Source organism: Carassius carassius, chromosome 35, assembly GCF_963082965.1.
Source record: "Carassius carassius chromosome 35, fCarCar2.1, whole genome shotgun sequence".
NCBI lineage: Eukaryota > Metazoa > Chordata > Actinopteri > Cypriniformes > Cyprinidae > Carassius > Carassius carassius.
The window spans coordinates 7,332,515-7,357,688 of NC_081789.1; the positions used below are offsets into that span (position 1 = coordinate 7,332,515).

The window sequence follows — 25,174 nt, forward strand, 5'->3', positions numbered from 1 at the left end:
TACCTGGTTAAACAGTACTATACACATTAATTTTATATAAAACTAGTATTTTAAAATGTCCCTTTTTCAGTTAGGTCTGTGTATCTATTAGTCATAGAAATAAATTGTTTGCAAGGCATTCATTGCAGTTCAGTGGTTTTGAGAACATAAACCACACTGAAGCACAAATACACCACCAGATACCTTTTTTATATCTCAACAACACACATAATGAGTCAGCAGCTTCAAAGTCCTTATCTCTGCAGCTGACATATTATAGCTGCCTTAAACATCAGTTAAAACATCTGGTGTTCATGCGTAAGGATAAGTAAGTGCAGTGTCAAATAAGCAAGAAGAGCAGTTTTCCTCCCTGTCAGCACTTTAAAGAGCAGGTTTATTTAGTCCGATAATTCAGTGTAATATAATCTAAATAAAAAAAATGACAACAATTGTACAGAAAATGTGTAAAGTTGTTAATGTAATTACTGTAAATCATGTTTTCATAAAATTATAAAAAATAAATAAATGACAAAATTCCCTTAAGAACGCTCCCCATTTTGACAAGGGATGGCATTTCACAAGTTTATGAGCAGGACCGCGACTTCCAATGTGTCAAGCTGCTCTGCGATCCGTCAGTGATTTGCTCAGTTTGACTATACAAATGCAACTTTACAAGTGAGCTGCAAGCTTTATAAATATAATACTGTAAAGAGGCCACATTAAAGGTACAAGAAAACCTGTTAAAAAGACAACAATCTTTTTTTGCAATGCTCGATTTATTGCTATATTGACATTAAGCACCATGTTTGTGGTATAAGAATTCACAGCAACTGAAGTTTCTGGAGTACAATACATACATAGAAACACTCATTTTCACAGGTACATTGTACTAAACCTCTCCTGAAGAACCTACAGGAGCCCATAGGCTGGTCTTTGGTAAGATATGGCTTTTCACTAGCACCTATACAACTGTGGAAACAGACATGGGGTAGTTCAGGCTTGAACTCGAGGTACTATGTTTGGAATAGCACATTTTATAGTATATTCCAAATTTTAAACAGATTAAAATGTACTTCAAATTGTGGTTCGTGAAAACGATGAAACAGAACGGTTGTGCAAAACTCCTTCACTAATGCACATATTGTTAACGGAATGTTGGCAACAAAACTCAGACCCGAGCGCATCAGAGAGTGTGCTTGTCAAACAGGTACTCTCCCATTCTGCCGTGCGGGTCAGAAGAGATGAGGCGACTCAGGTTGCTAGCGTAGTCACCCAGCGTCTTAATGGTGTCATGACTGTCAGTAAAGAAGCTGCTCTCTAGGAAATCGCACAGCTGGAACAGTATGACGGGGAAAACAAGTTTGACTGTTATTTAAAAATAATATGCAATTATATTGCAAAACACACAAAAAAAAAAACGAGAAAGGAGATAGAAGGGATTTCAGTCCTGTTTTTATATTATGCTACTCACATGAGGGTCAGAGTGTTCTCCAGCTGCTTTATGGATCTCCAAAAGGGTTCGGTTAAGAGATTTCTGATGGTCCAGAGAAAAAGTGATAGCATCCATACCTCCTTTCCAATCATCACGACTGGGCTTCTGATAAATGATAGGGAGACAGATAAATAATTATATGATGTGATGACAATGACACCAGCCTTGTGAAAAACAAGTGTGCTTAAATGTTTTGAACATTCACTTGTAATGCACTTAAAACTTTAAAGTAATTTTTTATTACTGTACTTTCGAAATGGCATGAGGGTGACTAAAATGACAATTTGCATTTTTAGGTGAACATTTCTTCTAAAACTCCCTCACCGCGATGGTCTGGAGAACGATTCGTCCTCCTCTTGTATTTTGATACTCCAGCAGGTGCTCCGCCTGATCCCTCTCCTTCAGTGAACGCTTTAAGAAAAACTTTGAGAAGTTGGGCAGAGCCACATCATCTCGGTCAAAATACATTCCCTAAAATGAGACACAGAGAGACTGTATTAGTGTTACTGTCTAAACAGATATGCAGGGGTCAAGTATGTATGTGTATATGAACAATTTTAATTCAGCATCAGTGCATGCAGAATATTCAATTCTAAACACTCAAAGATTCCATTATTATTCATTTAGATTTTTTTTAAATAAGTGCACAATGCACTTTTAACATTAAGCAATTGCTGACACTGAAAAATGTGTTCATGTGTATTTCTATGCATTTCATAAGAGAGAGAAAGAAAATACACAAATGTAAATAAACCTAAAAACAACGTTTCATAAATGTTAGTTGGTAAACAGACCAGGGAGAGATAAACATATGAAGCCATCAGTTTGAGGTTGATCAGTTTATTGACATTTGCCTCATTATTCGGGTGGAGATTCTGCTTGACTAGAGACATTTCTGAAAAGGAAAACACACAAAACAGATAAACTAGAATACTAAATAAAATAGAAAACTTAAAAAGGTTAGTTTAGCAGAGCTGGATTCAAGACCAACATTACACGTACTAGCAAAATGAAAAGAAAATGTCCATATATGCAGATTGCACAACTCAGTCTCACCGTGTAGAGTGTTTGTTAAGTGGTGATACTGAGTGAGTGTATGACACTATATTCTGTCTAACCAGTTATTGATTTATCAGATGTGACGTAAGGCAGGGGAAAGTACTAAAGATATGTAACTGCTTGCAGTATGGCTCTTGGTTCAAAACGGGGATATACTGATTCAATAAATAAATAAACAAAAATATATTTTAAATCATATATAAACCTTTTAAATATATGCATTGTTTTTGTTTCTATACATATGTTGCTGTGAACTGAATTCAGCCTGTTATGAATGACATGGAAAGTTGCATATGTTGTATTAGAACTATTATTATTATTAATTTCTATATATATATATATATATATATATATATTACTGTGCCACAGCCAATTTAAATCACAATGTCATTGTATTCATTTATTATCCCAAACGTTCCTGCTTTAATAATATTTTTTGTGTTTGGTGCATAAATAAATTGCGTTGGTCTAAAATATTAAGTTGAGAAATCGGATTTTTCCTGAACTTTCTATTTCTACTCTATTTTAGACACAAAAAAAATGAATATTAATAGACAGCAAGATCTTCAAAAAATAAGTTACAGGGGACAACACAAAAATCCAAAAGAATGCTGCAAGTTTATATTTGTACTGATTTGTTTGATGCCATTCCTGCAGATGATGAAGCCGAAGACAACCATTTTTTTAAATAAAAATTGTCTAATAACGTTTATATTAAATTGTACCAAACGCAACGTCACGTACGAACAAAGATAACGTTACATGGACGACATTGTTTATATGGCTTTCTGCTGTTGCACTCTATTCTCACAGATTCTCTTTAACAGCTCATGTAAACCAGCTCACCTCTTCAGCAGCGACACGCGTCAGATTACTTCTGGAGACAATACAACTTTAATGGTTTGAGTTATAAATCCCGATTATGTTCTCGTATGTGTTGTTTCCTCGGCAGTAAATCTTCCCATTGCTTTAACACACAGCGACATCTCCAGTTGAGGAGTTAAACACATCCAGTCATGGATCGCCGTAAAACAATAGTATCATCTCCACTGTGTAAAAAAATGGCAGTAACCCACAGTATTGTTTATTTAACGAGTGTGTGTGTGTGTGTGTGTGTGTGTGTGTGTGTGTGTGTGTGTGTGTATATATATATATATATACAATAGCGTTACTTGTAATGTAGAATCAAAATACTTTTAGTAAATAATAATGAGCAATAACGGTTTTCCAGAAAACTGGGATAGATATGACATACTAAGTTAAAAAAAATAAAAAAATAAAAAAATGAATCATTTCGTAAATTTAATTAATTAAATACATGCAATGAACCCTACAGAATAATGATTACTTTCTCTTAAAGATGCTTTGGTGAAAGCATAGGCTAAAATAATTGAGGATTGGCCAAAAATTGTATAAAACAATTCTGCTATGAACTGAATATTCATTTACTATTTATTGAGGTCTATGCCACAATTATAATTTTTGTTTTATGTTTTAATTATGTTAGATAATACTTTTTTTAACATCTAATATTTCTCCAAATAGATTTGTCTGCACCTTTATCGCTTTAAAGTTAAACAGGCACCGATTTGTACATTAGTGAAAAGTGTCAGTTGATAAAACAATTGTTGTGTTGATCATAATGACAGAGGAAGAGGGCCACGGCACCTTTGTTTTGAAAGGAAAAACCTGATGAACTGCTTTTGACAAATACGTCACGCTTGCAGTTATACAAAAGGCAACATGCTTGTCTCTGAAACCACTTTGATAAATAGTTGACATACATGTACATCCTATCTAAAAAATAAAAAATTAAGTAACAATTTTTAATTGTTCTTATGCACTGCCTGTCAAGACATATCGTTTGTTTACAATGTAAATATAACAATAAAAGTATTTTCAGCTATGTGATTTAGTTTTCACACTTCCACATATACACTGCTTGGCAATTGGCAATGAGTAAATAAGTAAATAACAAGAAAATACTTAATAGATCTAAACGCTATTTTAAAACATAACAAAAAGAATGACATGGTGGGAAAACAATTACATTAGTGCTGATTGTGCTCCTCCTGTCTTGGCTGAAAATTAAAAGTAAACTAAACCCTCCACAGTTAATTTCCTCTACACACATCACTAGACCTACAAATGTTTATAATAAAGAGAAGTTATTTGTTAATACATTCATCATCAGTCTGGTTAAAGACTACAAAATTTAGCTAGGTGAGATAGAAATTCTCTATGCACTCTCTATGTAAAGACTCTATCACGATGTGCACAGTATCAGATATTATATTCAAGACTCACCCAACTATGGAAATTAAGCCATTACTTTGGTCTATTGTTACTGCATAAAGACGAGAATGGGTCATTTGTCACCATTTTCTTTTTGAAAGGATTCTAGATTCTTTTGTTACCTTGCCAACCCACAGGAAGAACACCATTCAAGGGAAAACTAAAAACAAAACTAATGACCACAATTCAGTTCTATTCATAAACTTAATTTCTTAGGAGTTACTTGAAAGCATATGCGAAAACAAAAAGAATTGAACATTTTAAAATGTTAAAGCTAATTAGGTGAAATAGGAAGACCAACCTAAATAAGCATATTGAATGTGAGGGGCAATTAAAAAGAGGGAAGAAGTGAGTTATAACCAGTTTGGAAAGAATAAAAGGGAGGAGTTTTTAAAATAAGGAAGAACTTTGGTTTAAAGGCAGGACAAAGGTTGATGTGCATTGTTTTCCCGTCATGAGAAAAAGGAGAAGTGGCAATAAAACAGGTCAACACAGGGAACAGAGACAGAGAGAAGCGTCAGAACCGAGAGTTTAAAGCGACTATAATACTAAAGGTGGTATGTGTGAGTGCAGTAATATCAACAGGCTTGAATAGTTGTTTCAATATGGTTTTTGAATGTAGTGGTTAAATAAAAAATTTCAGTGTGATAAAAGGGCTGTTTACACTGACCACATACCGGGATGATCATGGAACGAGTTTTGACTTTAGTATCTCTGTGTGTGCTTTTTACATGGGTAAGTCAGTCTTTCTCTATATACAACTGTTATATGTGGTAAACTGAGTCTGGGGTTCAGATTGTAAACCTATAGCTATGCATGACACAGAGGTTTCACCTGTGACCGATACCGGTGACATAAAGCACCGTGAGAATAACTTTGAAGAATAACTAATTGATGTAAATCTTAAAATATATCCAACAATTAATTACAATGAAGCAGCAAGTAATACATTGAATTGAACAGTAGAGTATTAGTAGACTGTCTACTAACACATATTGTTTTAAAGGGGTCATATGACATTTCTTAAAAAGAACATTATTTTGTGTATTTGATGTAATGCAAAGTCTTATGCAGTTTAAGGTAAAAAAAAACACTTTTTTATATATATTTTCCACATAATGTACATTATTGTTTCTCCTATGTGCCCCGCCTTTCTGAAATGCATCAATTTTTTACAAAGCTCATCGTTTTGAAAAGCGAGGTATGCTCTGATTGGCCAGCTATCCAATGCTTTGTGATTGATTGAATGTTATAAGCGTATGACAGAAATTTTATGCCTTGCTCCAAAGAGAAAGGAAAAATTGAAATCGCATCATATGACCCCTTTAATGGTCTTCCAACAGACATTCTACTAAGTAACTTTCCAAGTATGTAAACTTATTCTACTAACCCTAATCAAACAGTCTACTAATACTGTTTTAATAAGTTTACATGTAGTTCCAAATGAATCAGACATGTAGATGCAAACTTACTTACAGTTAGTAGAATGTGTAAAGTGGACTATGGAAATAAAGTGGGACTCACTTGAATTGAATTGTCCTTAACTACTATGTGGTTTAAATTAATAATTTGATATGTATGTTCATGTTTTTTTATTGTACTTATATTCGGAAATATTGGCTTGTAAATAGTTTCTGTAGTTACATCTACACTGTTGACCTCACTTCACCCTTTAAACCTAACAATACCACCAAACTTGCCTCTAACCTTACCTATATTCCACCAAGCAACAAAAGAGTTTTGCAATTCAGCATGAACCCAGTAGGTACACTGTACAACAAAGTGTCTTCAAGTACATAGTATTTATAGACACCTAATATGAAGTGGGACTATAAAGTGTAAACTAATTATCTTTCTAACTCCAAGAGGAATGCTGAAGATACAACTATATACTGTAACCCTAACTAACAGTCTATTCTAATGATAGTTAGTTGACATGTTGTTGTAAAGCTAATTATAGTTGATAGTATGTCTAAAGTGGACTATCGAAATAAAGTTGATACCAATATAAAAATAGCCATTAATCTGATCTTCTTGTAAATGGAGTGGAGATGCCAGTTCTGTGAGTTCAGATTTCATATTTATGGATTTAATGATTCACTTCTGGAATACAATACCAGTCCAAAGTCCTGCAGAGAAGTGATCATGAGTTATTGTGTAAATAGAGTTAGTAATAAGATTTTACTGTAATGGATATGACATTCTAATTCTTTTTAAATAAGATATACTTGATACACAAAAAAATTAAAACACGTTGTATGGTATATTTTCTATTGTTGGTTGTTCTTAAACAGGTTATTGGATAGTAAAGCCAATTTCAAGCATTAGAAGGACTTTTTCAATTGTTTTTTTATCCCAGTATCCCAGTATGCACCTCATGAAGCTGGAAAATTCATGAAGAGAATAACAAAGTTTTGAAAGGGAGGCTGCTTTGAAGACTTTTATTTTCCCTACATTGTGGTGACCAAATATCTCAACAAGGATAGTACAATAATACCAATATTTTGTACTGTATAATAACCATTACGTTTATGGAATGTCCTCATAAAACATGGAAACCAGTGTGTGTTTGTGTGTGTGCCTGGTATTCCACGTTATGTGGACCAAATGTTCTCACAGGGATAGTAATGACCAATGTTTTTGTACTCACATAATTTTTGTATATACATAATTATTATTTTTTATAAGCTAAAAGTGCCCGAAGGTTTGTGTTAGGGTTACGGGAAAGAAAATAAAGATTGTACAGTATAAAAAAATATGCCTTTGTTCTCATAAAACATGGAAACCAGTGTGTCCTACATCTCCATCCATCTTTTAGATATATATTGAATGAGAAGAGGCAACTAAACTTTGCACAGGTACTTTTTGTTTTATAAAAGCCATTATACACTATTTCCTTGTTTGTTGTGTCAACAGCAGTTTTCTTCTACCTTATGGTAACTTGTCAAAGAGAATCATTCACTAGACTAATCATAGTTTGTTTCAGTGGATTTATAGATAGGTTGACGTTTACTTTTTATATGTTAAATGGAGAGAGGGATGCTTAGTATCATTGATAAGTCATTGATAATATATTATGTAAATTTATTTTACTGTAGTTTATTTGTCATGCCACTGTGTACATTTGTGTAACTCAACATCATAAAATTCAAAAGTGCACATTATTCAAACAGTGGCTTTTGTGTTTAACATTCCATGTTAATGATTTAAATTTACACGTTACACAATGAAATTGGATTAGCAAATTATTTGTTATATATTGGAGTGCTTGCAAAGGACAAAGGATTGTTGGTTATTGGGGGCACAAAGTAAACACTTGATAAATCATTTTTAAATAATGCTTAATGAAGCACACTAATGAGAGGCTGCTTTTCAGGGATCTTTCAAATTGACCTGAAGACATGGAAGCCAATATATGCAGCCTTACTAGGATGTACATTTCCAATTAAGAAGCAACCCATAGTAATGCTGTGTATTATTCATTTATAATAGTAAAGAGATTCACAATTAAGAGGGTAATTATTGGTTCACTGGAGACTCACAGATGTTTGATTGCACATGCTGAACGATGGCCTAAAAGAGCATTGCAGTAGTGATAAGAGCCTGGGTAAAGACTTGTGCAACATGCTTTGAAAAGATGGGATATATCGAGCAAATCTGCATGACTGGTGATATTTGTGATGTCTGTACAATTCAGCTGGTCAGAATTCATTCTGTTGTGATTGTTTTGGAGACTAGCTGGTTTATAGAACATTTGATTATTAAAATAAATGTCATTTCTTTCCTCAGGCAGAAATCCCTGATGTTAAGAATGTTACAGTAATTGGTCGAACAGATACTACATTAACATTTGAATGGAAAGTTGAAAACCACAGTTACAGTTATATACTGGAAACATTTGACAATAAAGTCTCAATCAATGCATCAGAAGCTTATTATTTAAATCATACAGTCTCAGGTCTGTCTCCTGGGACTAACTACTCTTTCACACTCTACACTGTGTTTGGGGGTAACACAAGCAACGGATTTAACTTTTCTGATGTAACTGGTAAGTGAGTCTTTTTTTTCTTCTCTCTAAAGAAACCTATAATTGTTGTGTCAAATTTAATTTGTGTTAATTGTTGGCTCAGTAATTTCAATCACTGATCTTTCTCAAAATCTAGTCTGTTCTATATATATATATATATATATATATATATATATATATATATATATATATATATATATATATATATATATATTATTGAACTCATCTAATTGCAAGCTGCAAGCTAAATACAGAAATATTCATTCAAACATGTAATTCAGCACATTACCTATCTACATGATCCATTAACAATTCACAAACCAAAATTGGTTTTTATTGTTGACTGCTATTCATTACGTGCTGACTTTCTTTAAAATAAATGTAACATTACTGCAAAAACATTCAGAAATTGTTAGAATTAATTTCTGGTACGAAGTGGTAATAAGTGTACATTACCAGGTCAGTTATTGAATGAACTGAATTGCAGATGAATGAATGTACAGGTGGATAGTACCAGAAGCTATTGAAATAAAATTTCTGTCTCTTTCTTCTTTAGCTCCACCTAATGTTGACCTTGTTTCAGTCATCAATCGGAAAGAGTATATGATAACATTAAAATGGAGTAATTTCAAGAACAGAAATGATTACAGTTATAAGCTGAAATACAGGAACGAAGAAAATGTTTCAGTACCTATATCACAAACTGATACAGTGGAATATAACGTCACGTCTCTGGATGCTGGGACAGAATACTTCTTTACGCTCTACACTGTGTTTGGAACTGTAATGAGCAGTGGATACAACTTCACTAATGTAACCAGTGAGTACATCATGACATTTGACATCTGATATTTCTCTCCAATTTCTGTTCAAGTGCAAGAATAAGAACAGAACCACAGCTGAAATTCTTATTGAAATTAGGATTCAAGTCACTGTATACCGCTGCTGTATTTTTAATTGTTCTGCGGATATTTAGTAGCCCAGCACAAAAACGGATTCATTTAAATTGTTTTATAACATTTGCTAGATGTTTTTTAATGAAAGTTCTTAGCATTTTTTTCTTCACAAAAGAGTTTATTGTTCATTTGCAACAATATGAGAATGATAAAACTACATGTACAATGCAATTATAAATTTAAATTACAGAGACCTAGATTACAAAGATAAAAAACAAAACAAAGAATCAGTCTGAATTGGTTTGTAGTTTTCAAATCTGATGCTTCCAATATTATTATTTTTTTTCAATTCCAACAAAACTACTTTATACTATAATGCTACATTATTTTTGTGACAATTCAGCTGCATTTGCAGTGTAAATGCACCAAGAAGTAAAAATAACATTTTCTTTTTTTATTTCCTGTCACAAACTGGCATTCGGTGCTGTAGAGTTAACAGGTCCTTTATTGTACTTCCTTATGATTATCTAATAATTATGTGTAAATGACAAGCTCATTGTATAACACATATTTCACTATATCTGTATTTGTTTCAGTGCCATCTAATGTTCAAAATGTGAATGTGAGGAGCAATGACACAGACATGATCTTACAATGGGATGTTGTATCAAACACAGACAAAAATAATTACAGTTATACTCTTGAAAACAGAAATGAACCACCAGTGAATTGCAGTAGTCAAACTGAAGATGGAAATAAGGTAATATGTCATATATCAGGTTTGATGCCTGCAACAAATTACAGCTTCACTCTGTACACAGAGTTTGCTGATCTGAGAAGTACTGGATTCAACTTTTATAACATCACGAGTAAGTAGCTCTTTTTATTATTCATATTATCTTACTCTTTGGATTAGACTAAAAATTGATCACATAGCAAAAATGGGCAAAATGTAAGAATCAGCATGCTTTCAATTCATGTGTTGGCATTTGAATTGATTACAACACACAGGATGTTGAACTGAAGCAACTGAAAGGAATTTACTGAATTGCTGATTACAAACATTGAGTACGGAGGGATTCCATTAGTCAAAAACAAAATTTGCAACAAATAATTATAAAAACGTCATTGCTAATTACTAAATTACCACATAATATACTAAATACCACATATCAGTGATGAATTTATGAAGAATGTGCTGCTGTATTATATTAATTACTAACAGTTCAGTTCTCTTCACAGCTCTATCTGACATAACTGGAGTTACAGTCACTCGGTCACAGACAGAGTTGACTATCTCATGGAATAATTTAAACAATAATGTCATCTACAACTACACTTTGAAAAGTCATAGAGAGGGGAGTGAGAAACATTTCACTGGATCCGTTGAGGGTGATCCGATTACACATACTTACTCATCTCTCACACCAGGCACTGAATACAAATTTACTCTTTTTACTGTGGTGAACAAAGCCTTAAGTAGAGGATACAGCTTTAAGTACATCACTAGTAAGTTTTGATAACATTACTTTAATTCAGCTACTTATTTAAAAAGCATTAATTAAAAGTTTTAACTGAGTTTTGACAGCTTGCTAGTCAAAAAAATACTTTCTAGGGAAAAAAATACTTTTTCTGAATGGTTTTGAATGCTTGAACTCAGAGATAATTTTTTTTTATTCTTTATTCATCTTAATTTGCATAATAAACAAACATATGGTGTTGGGGCCAGACCAGGTCCAGACCAGGAAGTTAAAGTCTGTTTACACTTTACTGTAAAGTGCCATTGTTACAGAGTAATTATACATTGAAATACTATGTAACTTTAAGTATTTACTTTAAGGTTAATGTAAGGACTAGGGTTTGATTTAGGGTTGCATATAATTATGCATAATTTATAGTGCTGTCAAATGATTAATTGTGATTAATCGCATTCCAAAATAAATGTTTTTGTTTACATAATATGTGTATGTAATGTATATATTTTTTATGTAAATATAAATATACATAATATACAATACAAAATATTTACATGTATTTGCATAGTTTTATTAATATAATTTAATTTACATATAAATATATTTAATATATAAAAAATTTCTTAAATATATACGCATGTGTCTATTTATATATACTTAATAAATAGACAGTACAGTACATTCACATATATTATGTGAACAAGTACTTTTATTTTGGATGCGATTAATCATTTGATAGCACTAATAATTTAGTTATTACTTTGGTAAATAACTGTAACGTGTTACAAGGATGCTGTAAAATGTTACCTAAAGTCCTGTACCACTTATGTTAAGATTAAGACCCCAAGAGTAAGACTCCAACTCAGTTTAAAATCGGCATTCATTTTTTACTATGTTTTCTGCAGCCCTTTACTGTACGTCCTTTAACTGGAAAGTTACCAACTCATCAATAGAGGCTGAAGTTAATGGTTCCACACATGTGATAGCTCAAAACAGCAGTGGAAGTTATTATCAAACTGTAATACACAACAGGGTCAATCTGCAAGACCTGTATCCCGGAGGAAACTACAATGTTTCACTGTTTTATGAATTGGAGTCACAGCAGCTGCCACAATGCTCACACAACCTGACATTAGGTGAGTTTACATGCTCTGTTTGGATTGTGCCACTGATCAGCTGATATTCCATTAAAAAAATTATCCTTCTTTTTCTCTTTCAAACAAGCTCCAAATAGTGTATCTCATCTCAGCTGTGAATATCATTCTGGAGGGTATGGTCTGGTTGTAATTTGGGAAACTCCATATGGAGTTGTGACCGGGGTACAGGTGGATGTTGATGGACGAAGTTTCAAACAATCAGATAGTTCAAAAAAAAGACAGGAGATAAAAGGCCTGCAAGTTGCCCAGTGGTACAAAGTGACAGCATTATCATTTTCTGGAGCCATGAGGAGTCAAACAGTATCAGTCAACTGCCAAACAAATCCAGCAGGTAAAATAATGTCTATATATGATTATATAATTAAAGATAGTGTCTTAAAACTTCAGGAATATTCTAGGTTAAATACAAATTGAAGTAAATAATTAATCGTAAAAATTCTGTCATTATTACTCAGCTTCATGTTGTTTCAAACCTGTATGAATCCTGCTTCTCTCATGAGCTATCATGGATATACCAAGTAGAGCAAAGATGGCTATCAAAGTGGCCTGTTCCACACACAACTGCCATCATGTGACTTCGTAAGACTATAGGAAATCACTTTTTTCAGTGAAATATAGTTTTTCCTCCCATCTTATATTAATTAGTTTCTGCTGCTTAATATTTTTGTGGTAACCATAATACTTTTTATTTTTAACAAAGAACAAAGATATAAATCTTTTGTAACATTATTTGAGTCTTTATTATCTTATTGTGATCAATATAATTTATTCCTGTTGAATAAATGGTTGAACATTTGAACTGCTTACTGTACCACAGACTTTTGTATGGTAGTATATCATGGTTTCCACAATACATTAATTAGAAAAAAATGCTGAAGCAAAACGTCATGAGCGGAGTGATGTGAGCAACTAGGAAGCATAAAGGCGCATCTGGCAAGAGCACATGTTAGCTTCTGCCGAAGCAAGCACCTGCAGGGATGCAGGGAGTTGGCAGCGTCTTATTCCATTCGGGCAACTATGGTTACATAAGGAACCTCGAGACGTTCCCCTTAAAGGAGTCATATGATGCTGCTAAAAAGAACATTATTTTTTGCGTATTTGGTGTAATGAAATGTGTTTATGCAGATTAAGGTAAAAAAAAAACATTTTTTTTCACATACTGTACATTATTGTTTCTCCTCTATGCCCCGCCTTTCTGAAAAGTGTCATTTTTTACAAAGCTCATCAGTCTGAAAAGCGAAGTGTGCTTTAATTGGCCAGCTATCCAGTGCTTTGATATTGGCCGAATGCCTCAACCGTGTTATGGAAAAATTACGCCCCTTTTCATATTGTGAAACGTGTCCTGGTCAGAACACTGGCACAACAAGACAAAAACAATAAAACCCATTGCAAATGAGCCATTTGTTGCATCCAGTGGGGACATAATTAAGGATTATAATGACTTGTACTGTGTTTTTATGCATTGCGTTGCATTGCGTCGTGTAAACATAAAACCATGTCTGCATTTGTGATCAGAGAAACGACAAACAACAAACGCTACTCTACACCAGCAGTTCTCAGTTCCAGTTCTCGCGCCCCCCAGCTCTGCATATTTTGCATGTTAACACACCTGATTCATATAATCAGCTTGTTAGAAGTGAGTTCTGTGCATGAACTGTGTCCCCATTGACATGGTCCCTACACAGTTGTCATTGCTCCCTACTCCATGAGCAGGGGGAAATCTGCTGAAGTTACCACACTTCTGAACATTCATTCACAGGTTTGCACTACACTACGTCTTCACACACAGGCAAGTGTGACATCATATAGCTCTGTTAATAAATACAATTGAAATTCATGTCTCACACACTTTAATGTACTTTGAAAGTAACATATACGTTCACTTTAAACTGGAAACATAGCGGAATATCCTTTGATGTCCCCTTTGCAGAGCACTAACGTTCGAATAGAACAAACATATGAAGCCATAAGAGAAACATGCAAAATGTACAGAGTAGGGGGGTGTGAGGACTGGAATTGATAAATGCAACTCTACACTGCTCAAAACCCATGTTTGAATCATCAGTGGCAAATCCTTTACATGCATTATGTAAACGTACTCAGAGACTGTTAGTCAGAAGTACATTGTAGTCTTCTCTCCCAGGATCAGGAAACAGTCCTCCATAAAATGCATTGCACACATCAAAATAATTGGGTTGAACTGTTTTGGAATAGTGTTGTGAATACAACTTAACCACTGATTTCTACTTGTGTCCTCTTTTGGAAAGCCAAACAAAGTATTTTCGCTTTCACAATGAAACAGTGTCTCCACGACATGTCACCGGCGGCAAAAGCGAGAATCAAAGTTAAGGCTTCTTTCTTTGCGTGAACATTTGGGCGGTGTTATGCAAATCCTCCCACAACGTGACGTAGACATGTGGGGGGGGGGGTAAATGAGCCTTTTATAAGGAATATCTCTTTGGGTTTGAGACTTTAGTCTTTGCAACTTTAGGGATCTTATCTATTCATGAACAGCTTATAACACTCCAAAGAGAAAGGAAAACTTGAAAGCGCATCATATGACCCCTTCTAGGAACTCAAGCTATGTTGAACGCTTTGGGAACAAGAATACCTACTATACCATACGAGCTAGTCTCTGTCTGGTTTGTATCTAATGAGCACACCCTGGGGTAGATGTCAGGTCCAGACTGTAGAAACTGATGAATGTGTGTGGAGAGGACCAGCCTGCCGCAGCACAAACATCTTGAAGGGCCACTGATAAGGTCTTGGAGGCCGCCATACCCATAGTCGAGTGCACTTTGACCCCTATAGGAGACTGGGGGCCAGATGACTCATAGGCCAGTGTTATGGTCTCAATCTCCCACAGACTCATAGTTTGCTTGGTCGGTGGAACCCTCTTCTTAGGTGGAACAAAGCAAATGAACATCTGATCTGCCTTACACCACTGGGCAGCTCTATGAATGTAAGAGTCCAGTGCTTGCACTGAACAAATCAGAGTATGTCATTTTTGGCCTGCTTCCTGGAAGGAAGACCCAATGGGACTCAGCGAGGAAGTAGGCACTTTAGGGACATACCCGGGTCTAAAAGAATGCCCTAGCCATGCCTGGGGCAAACTCCAAGCAGGATACAGTGAGTGCCTTGAGGTCCCCTATCCTCTTCAACAAGGATATAGTGAGCAGGAAGATCATATCAGAGTAGATATTCAGTCAGTCCAGTTCAAAGGGACAGGTTTAGTGAGTGATCTTTTGGCATCCCCCCTGTTGTCCTGTTTGGTATGGCAGGTTCACTTATTTAAGAAAAAGTACTCTGAAGTTGTAAAGAATGTAAAGAATTCAGGAGCTTTAGATCTCTCTCTCTCTCTTTATATATATATAATCTCTCATGACCGCTTCCCAAGCTGTGAGCTTTACATGATGACAAGGAACCCCGAGTGTCAACCTTGATAGTGGGAAGCGGGTTCCCCCTCGGGGAAAACCCCTTGGCCCTGAGCAACCACTGCAAGGGTCTCATATACAACAGGCCAAAATGTATCACACTGGGCACAGCTGCCGTCAGACCCAATCATCTCTAAAACTGTTTGACAGTGAGTGACTGATCTTCTCTCACTTCCCTCAAAGCTGTGAGAATCACTTCGATATGAGCAGGAGACAACTGAGCCTGCATCGACTCCACACTTTTCTTGGAGTTTAGCCGTAACCCCGGCTCTTTCATATGGGTGAGGACAACATCTCGATGCAGGACCGCAATCTGCTCTGACTGAGCAAATATAAACCAATCATTGATGTAATTCAGTATGTGGATTTCCTGCAGTCGCAACGGAGCCTGCGCAGCATCCACACACTTCATGAAAGTACAGGTTGATAGTATCAGGCCAAACAGAAGAACCTAAAACTGGTATGCTTTACTCTTGAAAGCAAACCTCAGGAACTTCCTGTGTTAAGGAAGGTTGGATATGTGGAAGTGTGTGTCCTTGAGATCTTTTGTGACAAACAAGTCCTTGGACCTGATTTGGTACACGATATGTTTGATAGTAAGCATCTTGAACTGAAATCGTTTGATAGCACAGTTCAGTAGATGCAGATGATAGGACAAAACCCCCCACTTCCATCTTCAGAACGATGAAGTAACAGCTGTAGAATCTTGATTCTCATGAGAGAGGAAGAACACATTCTATGTCCTCTTTCCTCAAGAGAGTTTCTACTTCTTGTTCCAATATAAGTGGATGAGAACCGAACTGAATTCTGTAATCTCTACAGTTTACAGGAACCATTGTGAGACATTTGGCAGAAGTTTCCTTGCTGTCAGAAAGTGTACTAAGGGAATTAGTCTCTCGAGACTGGTCTCACTAGAGGAGCCACCTGACTGCTCTAGCATGCTCATCTGAGGGGGCGAGCTTTTCTGTGCTGTACTGTCGCTGACAACTGGGAAATTTTCTTTCCGGAACTTCCTGAACCCTGAAGCACCAGGAGTGGCAAGGGTATCAGTAAAGCTCCCTGAAGGCACAAAGGAGGATCGGGCACTGTATACTGAGGTGTGTACCTCTCCTCCCCAGGGTGGCAGCCCTCATGGTCCTGACGATTGGATTGTCGGGACCGCTTGGCCGAGGTCCTCTTTTACATGATAATTCTGTACAGAGGACCCCGACCGAGAGCGCTGTCCTGACCCCTGATCTCTACTTCTGGGTCTGATGGTATGAGGAGCTAGAAGTGTCATTGAATCAGTGTTTCATTTATGAATTCCAAGACACTGGTAATACACATCTTTAGTTGCTTTAAGAAGGTTAAAACTGAATACTTGAGCTGTTTAGATCACCAGACCTTTTTGTGATTTGCATGTAGTCCTCTAGTAAATTTGAAGGTCAGTTTCTGGTCTGGTCTGCATGATCAAGATTATAGTGTTGTGAATGTCAAAGCCTAAGTCAGTGTGGACATTTTTCTTTTAAATGAGCACATAAAATGAAGGATATTGGATTGCGAGGCTCCATGTGCATTTGTGTTAACAAAGCTTGGTGTACGAACTCTGACATTGTTGGGAGACACTGCTCAGCTAACCTAGAGTTTCTCATAGTTAATGGAAGACCTTTTTATCTGCCTAGGGAATTCACTTCCATCATTATAACTGCAGCCTATAATCCACCGGATGCTAATGCCAAGCTTGCTATGAACAAACTGCATGCAGCCATCAGCAATATTAGACCACTCACTCAGAGTCTGCTTTTATTGTCGCAAGTGATTCTAATCACTCCAACTTAAAGAGAGTACTCCCCAAATTCCATCAACATGTTTCATGCCACACTATAGGAGACAAAACTTTGGATCATGTTTACACAAACATTGATGGAGATTACATCACGACCCCCCTTTCCACCTGGGACAGTCTGATCATCTTTCTTTGTTTATCACCCCTAAGTATTTACTCATCATCAACCATGTGTAGCCATCAGTGAGGACCATCAAAGTGTGGCCAATTGAAGCAGACTCTTTACTTCATGACAGGTTTCAATACATGGACTGGAGTATGTTTGCTTCTCAGGCTGCCTGTGGTTCTCACTTAGACATTGATATCTATACCTCATCTGTACTGAATTACATCAACACCACCATTGACGGTGTTAAAACAGAGAAACAGATCACAACATACCCAAATCAGAATCCATGCTTGAACAAGGAGGAGCTACTACTGCTGAAAGCCTGCAACAGTGCCTTCAGATCATATGACGCCCAGGCCTACAGCAAATCCAGGGATAACCTGAGGAGGGGCATCAAAAAGGCCAAGTACTGCTACAAGCTAAAAGTAGAGGAACACTTTTCCAACTCTGACCCCCAACGAATGTGACATGGCATCCAGGTCATCAGTGAGTACAAAACAAGCAACTTGACTCCAATGATCACAGAAGCCGCCATCCTTAACAAGCTCAATTATTTTTATGCCCGCTTCAACAGTGATAGCAAGGAGACAGCCACCAGGATCATACTCTCAGCAGACCACTAACCCCTCAAACTCACCTCCACAGATGTCTACACTACATTGAGCAATGCACGCAAGGCTGCTGGCCCCGACAGAATTCCTGGATGCATGCTTAGGACATGTGCAGAGCAGCTTGCAGGGGTTGCATTTTCAACCTGTCCCTCACTCAAGCAAGCCAACATGCTTTAAGTCCACATCCAGTGTTCCAGTGCTGAGACACTCCTCCCGATAAGCCTGAATGAATACAGTACCACCCAGTAGAACTAATACCTATTGTTATGAAATGCTTTGAGGGACTGGTCGTAGCACACCTCAAGGACTTCCTCCCAACCACACTGGCTCCAGACCAATTTTCCTACCGTAGCAATAGGAGTACAGAGGATGCAGTATGCACAGTGCTGCACTCAGTACTCACACACTTGGACAATAACAACACATATGTACAGATGTTGTTTGTTGTTTGCTAACTCCATCCACATTAATGGGATGGTTGCTGAAAGTGTCTCCAGCTTCAAGTTCCACCACCATCTCCACCACAAACACCGCCAGCCTGGTCAAGAAGGCTCACCAGCGCCTCTCCTTAGGACACTGAAGAAGAACCAGCTGTCTTCAGCCATCCTGGTGAACTTTTAACGGTTTGCAATTGAGAACACCCCCCCCCCACCACACACACACACACACACACCACTACACACTCCTCACCCCTACTGTAAATGATGTTCATATTTTCCTAGTTTTTGCTTATAGTGTACATACACTTATTACATAATCCATCTGTATAGTATTTTCATAGTACACCTATCTGTATATCATACTGATAGTAAATGAAAAATCTGTAAATTTTGTCCATAGTACTGCCTTATCTGTATATTTATTTTACATTTGTAGCATATTGTAAACACTGTATATACTTACTGCTTATTGCACTTCTGGTTACATGCTAACTGCATTTCGTTGCCTTGTACCTTACATGTGCAATGACAATAAAGTTGAATCTAATTTAATGTCATCTAATCAAATGTAATCTAATCTAATTAACTTTCCCCACCAGACTGGATGTCAGGTTTACTGGCCTGGTGGGAAGCTTTGGGGCCTTCAGGGACAATGCTGAGGATGAGGAGAGATAGCTCTTGAGTGTGTGCTCCACCTCCGGCATCGGCCCATATCCCTTCTCATTCAGACCCATGATGTTAGAGTTGTTAGATACTGTGGGGCTGAAGAGTCAGGACAAATATGGTTTATCCCATGATCTCGTAACCTCAACATGGAGATCTGGGAAAAATGAAGGCCCGGTCATGATGGCTGTGATCTAGCTTTAAGGAAGTGCTCATCCAGCTTGCTCTTGAGACGAGCATCCTGTTTCTCGGCTGGCCATTCGATTTTCAGTTTGGCTCCTGCACGAGTTACAACCTACAAAATCTCCTCATACAAGAGGGACATCAACCTCCTCGGAGGAAGATAGATGAAGCATCTGTCTCTCTCTCGGGGGGAAGAAACAGTGGGGCAGGCTTCCAATCTCTGAAAGATCTTCCGATCTTCATCGAAGATGACCAGGCAGGAGCGAAGCACACAGAGCAGGAGAAGCTCACACTCGCGACAGTGGGCCCCCTTGAGAGCTGACTGCTATTGCTCTGCTACCAAACAGACTATTTCACCACCTGAAAGATAGTGTGGGCAGGGAGGAACACATCACTTGAAATGGCCTCTGAAACTTGTGACTGAGTGCTTTTGCATACACACACACACACACACACCAACTCACTAAGCTTGCCGAATATGCCTTTATGCTTCCTGGTTGCTCACGTCACCCCGCTCATGACTTCTGCTTCGCTATTGGACTAATTTCACACATGCACCAGAAAGTGGTCTCGCCATGGCGTTTCCAAAATGTTTGACAGCTCGATTTCCTGAAGGGGAACTGTTTTTATTACTGATAATAATAGAACCATTACATTAATGTTGAATGTTTCCTAAACAGCAAATCAACATATAACAATGATTTCTGAAGGATTGTAACCCTCATAGGCTTCAGCTGCATAGAGCTTAACCTTGTATTAATTTATATTAGTTGAACATTGCATTGACATGTTTAGTGTTTGTTTCTTTTTGTTTTCTGCAGGTGTCATAGCAGGAGTTCTTGTGTTTTTCCTCTTGGTCATCATTATTTGTGTTGCTGTATTTGCATGGCGCCGATATGGTTCTGCAAAACGCAATAAGTATGATTTTTATTGATTGATTTTATATATTTTTTAATATAAATATTATGAGTTTCTTTCATAATATAATGCAACATAAGCTATACTGGGTTTATCTCTAATGTTTTTCTCATCTTTAGAATGCCATACCCACTTGTGGAATCAAGAGTGTCTAATAAAAACTACAAGTATGTATGACTCTAATATTTTGTAAATTTTTAAAATACAGTGGCCCAAAGCAAAGCATTTGGAAGTTGACCTCAAAATTTCTCTAGATGTAATTTCCAATCCTGTGTGACTTTCTTATGTGGAACACATATAAGAAGATATTTTGAGAAATATTTGTACAACTGAGGTCAGTGATGACCAAAATTGTTATCAACATTCTTCAAAATATCTTCTATTGTATTCTTGTATTCTTCAGAAGAAAGAAAAGTATACAGGTTTGAAATGATACGAGAGTGAGTAAACAATGACAGAATTTTCAGTTTAAGGTAAACTTTATGTGAAACTGTGAAATCAAAATGTGAAAGTGTAATGCACAGTAGTTTTTATAGACAAATGCATTTGCTTTATTAATATTATGTTATCTAATGCTTTGTTATCCAGACATTTTTTTTAGGTATGCTAAAAGTGTCTACATTTTTGGGGCCACTGTATATGAAGTCATTTTAGTGTCCTCTATATATAAAAAAGTAAACAACTGTGAAATGTTTTTTTCAGACCGATTCCCTTGGACAAATTTCCTGGACATTATCAAAACATGAGTCGTGATGAGAATAGAGGTTTCAGTGAGGAATATGAGGTAGGGTGTTTGAAATATTCAATTATTATTATTTTTTTATCTGACTGAATTTTAGGTGATATTTAAATAAAACCAGGCCTAGTTTAGACTGTTGCAAAGAATTGAAATATTGAAAATGACAACCTGTTTATATGTTAGAATCATCAAGTTAATTCTCATTGTTTTGATGATGATTGTTTTGTGTTTGTTGAGTATGATTTTACTGAATATGTTTTAACAGGACTTAAGTTCAGTTGGTATAGAACAGTCTAGTATAGCAGCTCTTCTTCCCGAAAACCAGGAAAAAAATAGATTTTCCAATGTTTTAGCCTGTAAGTGCACACACACACACACACACACACACACACACACACACACACACACACACACACACACACACACACACACACACACACACACACACACACACACAGGTTTGTGTTTTACTTTCCAAAGATGTAATGGTTTTTATATGGCATTTATCTTTTATACTATCCTCTTACCCTAACTCTACCCCACAAAATGTTTTTGTATTTTTAGACTTTCAAAACATTTAATTTTGTATGATTTATAAGCTCATTTCCTCATTGGGACTAAAAAAAGGTTCTCACAAAGTCCAAAATTACTGGTATTACTATCCTTGTGAAGAAATTTTGTCCCCGTAATGTAGGAAATACCAGGACCACACACACACAAACAACATTACTGCACATTATCTGTCTTAGAAAATGTAATTGTGTCCTCCTCTCTCTATCTTTAAGATGACTCCTCTAGAGTGCATCTCACTACAAAGGATGAGGGTGATTCAGATTATATCAATGCTAACTACATGCCTGTAAGTACATTAAATAGTAGCCAACATCAGCTGTAATTCATAACACAAAGCACTACCTCGCTTGTTTCTCCAAAGAATTGTCCTTCTGGTGGATTGACATTTGTTTATGTGTATATCAGGGCTATGGCAATGCAAGCAGACAGTATATTGCTGCTCAAGGTCCACTGGCATCCACTGTCAATGACTTCTGGAGAATGGTTTGGGAGAAAAGGTCACAGGCCATCGTCATGGTAACCAACTGCACTGAGAGTGGAAGGGTAAGGCAGAACAAAAGACTGCTTACTCTAGTTTCAAGTGTTTACTGGCTTCAATTTTTTTTAAACACTATATGGAACTTTACATTATGTAGTGATGTTTGAAACAGTATTATTATGGTAAATGGGATGCATTTATATAGCGCTTTCAACAGACCCCATGGCCATCCAAAGCGCTTTACAACATGCCTCACATTCACCCATTCACTCACTCATTCACATACACCGACTGTGGTGTCAGCCATTCAAGGCACCATCCAGCTCGTCAGAAGCAGCTGGGGTTAGGTGTCTTGCTCAAGGACACCTCGACACTTGGTCAGGTGGAGCCAGGGATTGAACCTTCCGGTTTGTAGACAACCTACATGAACCACTGAGCCACTGCCGCCCACAATTAGCACAGTATTTCACATATAGAGTGGTTTGGTTGCATACTTTTTAGCTTGCTATGTCAGATTTTTCCTCTGCACTTTGTGCAGTTATTTGAATATAACTTTTCTGATTTAACTTATCCAGGTCAAGTGTGAGCAATACTGGCCGCTGGACTACACGCCGTGTCTCTATGGGAACCTGCTTGTTACAGTGAAATTGGAGGATAAATTTCCGAATTGGACTTTGCGAGAATTTAATGTAAAAAATGTGAGCCGAAATATTTATATTTACCTGTTAAATGATAATAGAAAGAAACATAACATTCAGAGCAACATGTCAGACTGCTTAATTTTGTTTGAAATGATATGATATAAATATTAGTGTTTTTTTGGGGGGGTGGGGTGCAACCAATAGTTGACTTTTATTTTTCATCCATAATTCTCTCTGGCCCTGACAGCTGTTTATGAGAACTATTTATTTATAGCACACTTTTAAAGCTAAAATATAAAACTTTCATGGTGATTCATACACCAATATTTTAACAATTCAGAAAAGATAAATCACAGTCTGGCAGTGATTTAGAGTCATCAGGTTCATGATTTTTCGGTAGTACTAAAGCACCCTGTGAGAGTATTTTAGCACTGTTTGTCGTTTGCTTTTAGGATATTAAAAGGATTTGGACCAGAAATGGGATGCATGATTTCTAAATAAGCGATGATGAGAGTTAAATGGATAGTTTTTAATTGCCTCTTTACATAGTAATTTTCACATTGCGACATATTATAAACATTTTATTCAATATAGATAGTGTACTTATTTCTTGGGATCCTTCAGCAGGATCTGCAGAGCTGTAGGTGCTACACACAGTGAGAAATAGCACAAGCTTTGACAGACTTTACCACACTCTTATCATTAGTTCATCTGGTATTCAGAAATATGTATTCTGCTTTCTTCTGATATGAGCCATTTAACTTGAATATGAATATATTAGCACATGACTGATCAGATTAACATAAGACACAATCTATTTCTGTCTATTTTTTGTCTAAAACAGAAAGAGACCTCTGAGACACGAACAGTGAGGCACTTCCACTTCACAGCATGGCCGGATCACGGTGTTCCTGCTGGCACAGAGGAGCTGATCCAATTCAGAGGACTCATCCGTCAGCACATAGAGAGCTCTTTCTCTTCAGGGCCGACGACTGTACACTGCAGGTGTACTACTACTAACTTTTAAACCCAATTCAAATATTAACTTAACATGAAAAATGACAGTCAGTCGACTGCTGAGAGCAAATCAGTATGAAGAGTGAGCATTAATAAATAATTACACTGACAAAATAAAGCAGTTTTAATCCTTCTGTCACCATCTCTGTACACTAGTGCTGGAGTGGGCCGGACAGGTACTCTAATAGCGCTGGACGTCCTGCTACAGCAGCTGCACAAAGAGAAGGCAGTGGGAATTGCAGCGTTTGTTCAGCAAATGAGACTCTGTCGGCCACTAATGGTGCAAACTGAGGTAACGCTGATTTAGATACATACAGTAATTGTAAAAAGCATTTAAGAGCAATTTAGCATAGAATTCAGGTGGTGGTATTATTATTGTGACAATTATTTTGGCCTATTTGGGTTATGGCTAGCTTTTTTCCTGGAGGATCCAAACACTTAAAAAATGAATTTTACTTTACAAATTCCATCTCAGGGTGGCATTTAGGAAACTGTATATCTTACAGTATGTAACCACATATATCATGGAATAATGCAAACATATTAAACTACTTAAACATTATGTTCTAATAACCATAGTGCTTTCTTTGCATTCACGCCAATGATTAAAGTTTTAGTAAACACCAAAATAACAATGCAGAAATAAGCAAAATGAAATGAAAACACTCTAATTTATATGATAAGTAGCAATAAAACAAGAACTTTTTTTCATTATTCCATATATACATACAGTGATGTTACTGCTAATTCTACAGTTAGGTTTTAAGACTTAACAGCAATTCCTATTATCTGCAAGTTCTTCTGGTATGCCTATTTTGAGTTCAAAAGGACATTCTTTTGCCTAACAGGATTGCATCTGTATTTTTATGATTATTACATATCGTTATGTAATTACAGGTAATAATTTTATTACATGAAAATAAGGAGATACGTATTCCTGGCAGACACTCTTTACTTTCATCTGTTTTATGCTTATCTCTCTGTCTCTTACAGTCTCAGTATGTGTTCCTGCACCAGTGCATGATGGATAGTCTACAACCCAAAACTGGGCCTAAGTCAGAGCCTATCTATGACAACTCAGACATGATCTATGTCAACACAATAGCATTAAAAGAATATAACAATCAAAGTCAAATATAAACAGAAATAAGCCATATCATATG

General features: G+C 36.4%; 2 protein-coding genes across 2 annotated transcripts; one reads left to right on the forward strand and one right to left on the reverse strand.

Moving 5' to 3' along the window:
* Positions 1–736: 736 nt before the first annotated feature.
* zgc:56095 (Ferritin, lower subunit-like) lies at positions 737–3,522 on the reverse strand. The gene is made up of 5 exons (XM_059524362.1): positions 3,377–3,522; positions 2,266–2,366; positions 1,796–1,942; positions 1,451–1,576; positions 737–1,312 (listed from the first exon to the last, which is right to left on the reverse strand). The coding sequence occupies exons 2-5, from the start codon at positions 2,362–2,364 to the stop codon at positions 1,163–1,165; spliced, it is 522 nt and encodes a 173-aa protein (XP_059380345.1). The 5' UTR covers positions 2,365–2,366; positions 3,377–3,522; the 3' UTR covers positions 737–1,162.
* A 1,765-nt stretch (positions 3,523–5,287) lies between these two features.
* LOC132115930 (receptor-type tyrosine-protein phosphatase H-like) lies at positions 5,288–25,151 on the forward strand. Its single transcript, XM_059524363.1, has 17 exons — positions 5,288–5,560; positions 8,615–8,873; positions 9,409–9,672; positions 10,345–10,617; positions 10,991–11,257; positions 12,129–12,359; positions 12,448–12,711; positions 20,467–20,563; positions 20,683–20,730; positions 21,266–21,347; positions 21,568–21,658; positions 22,088–22,161; positions 22,281–22,418; positions 22,929–23,051; positions 23,839–23,999; positions 24,168–24,303; positions 25,005–25,151. Exons 1-17 carry the CDS (start codon positions 5,507–5,509, stop codon positions 25,149–25,151), a joined length of 2,709 nt encoding a protein of 902 aa, XP_059380346.1. The 5' UTR covers positions 5,288–5,506.
* Positions 25,152–25,174: the final 23 nt, after the last annotated feature.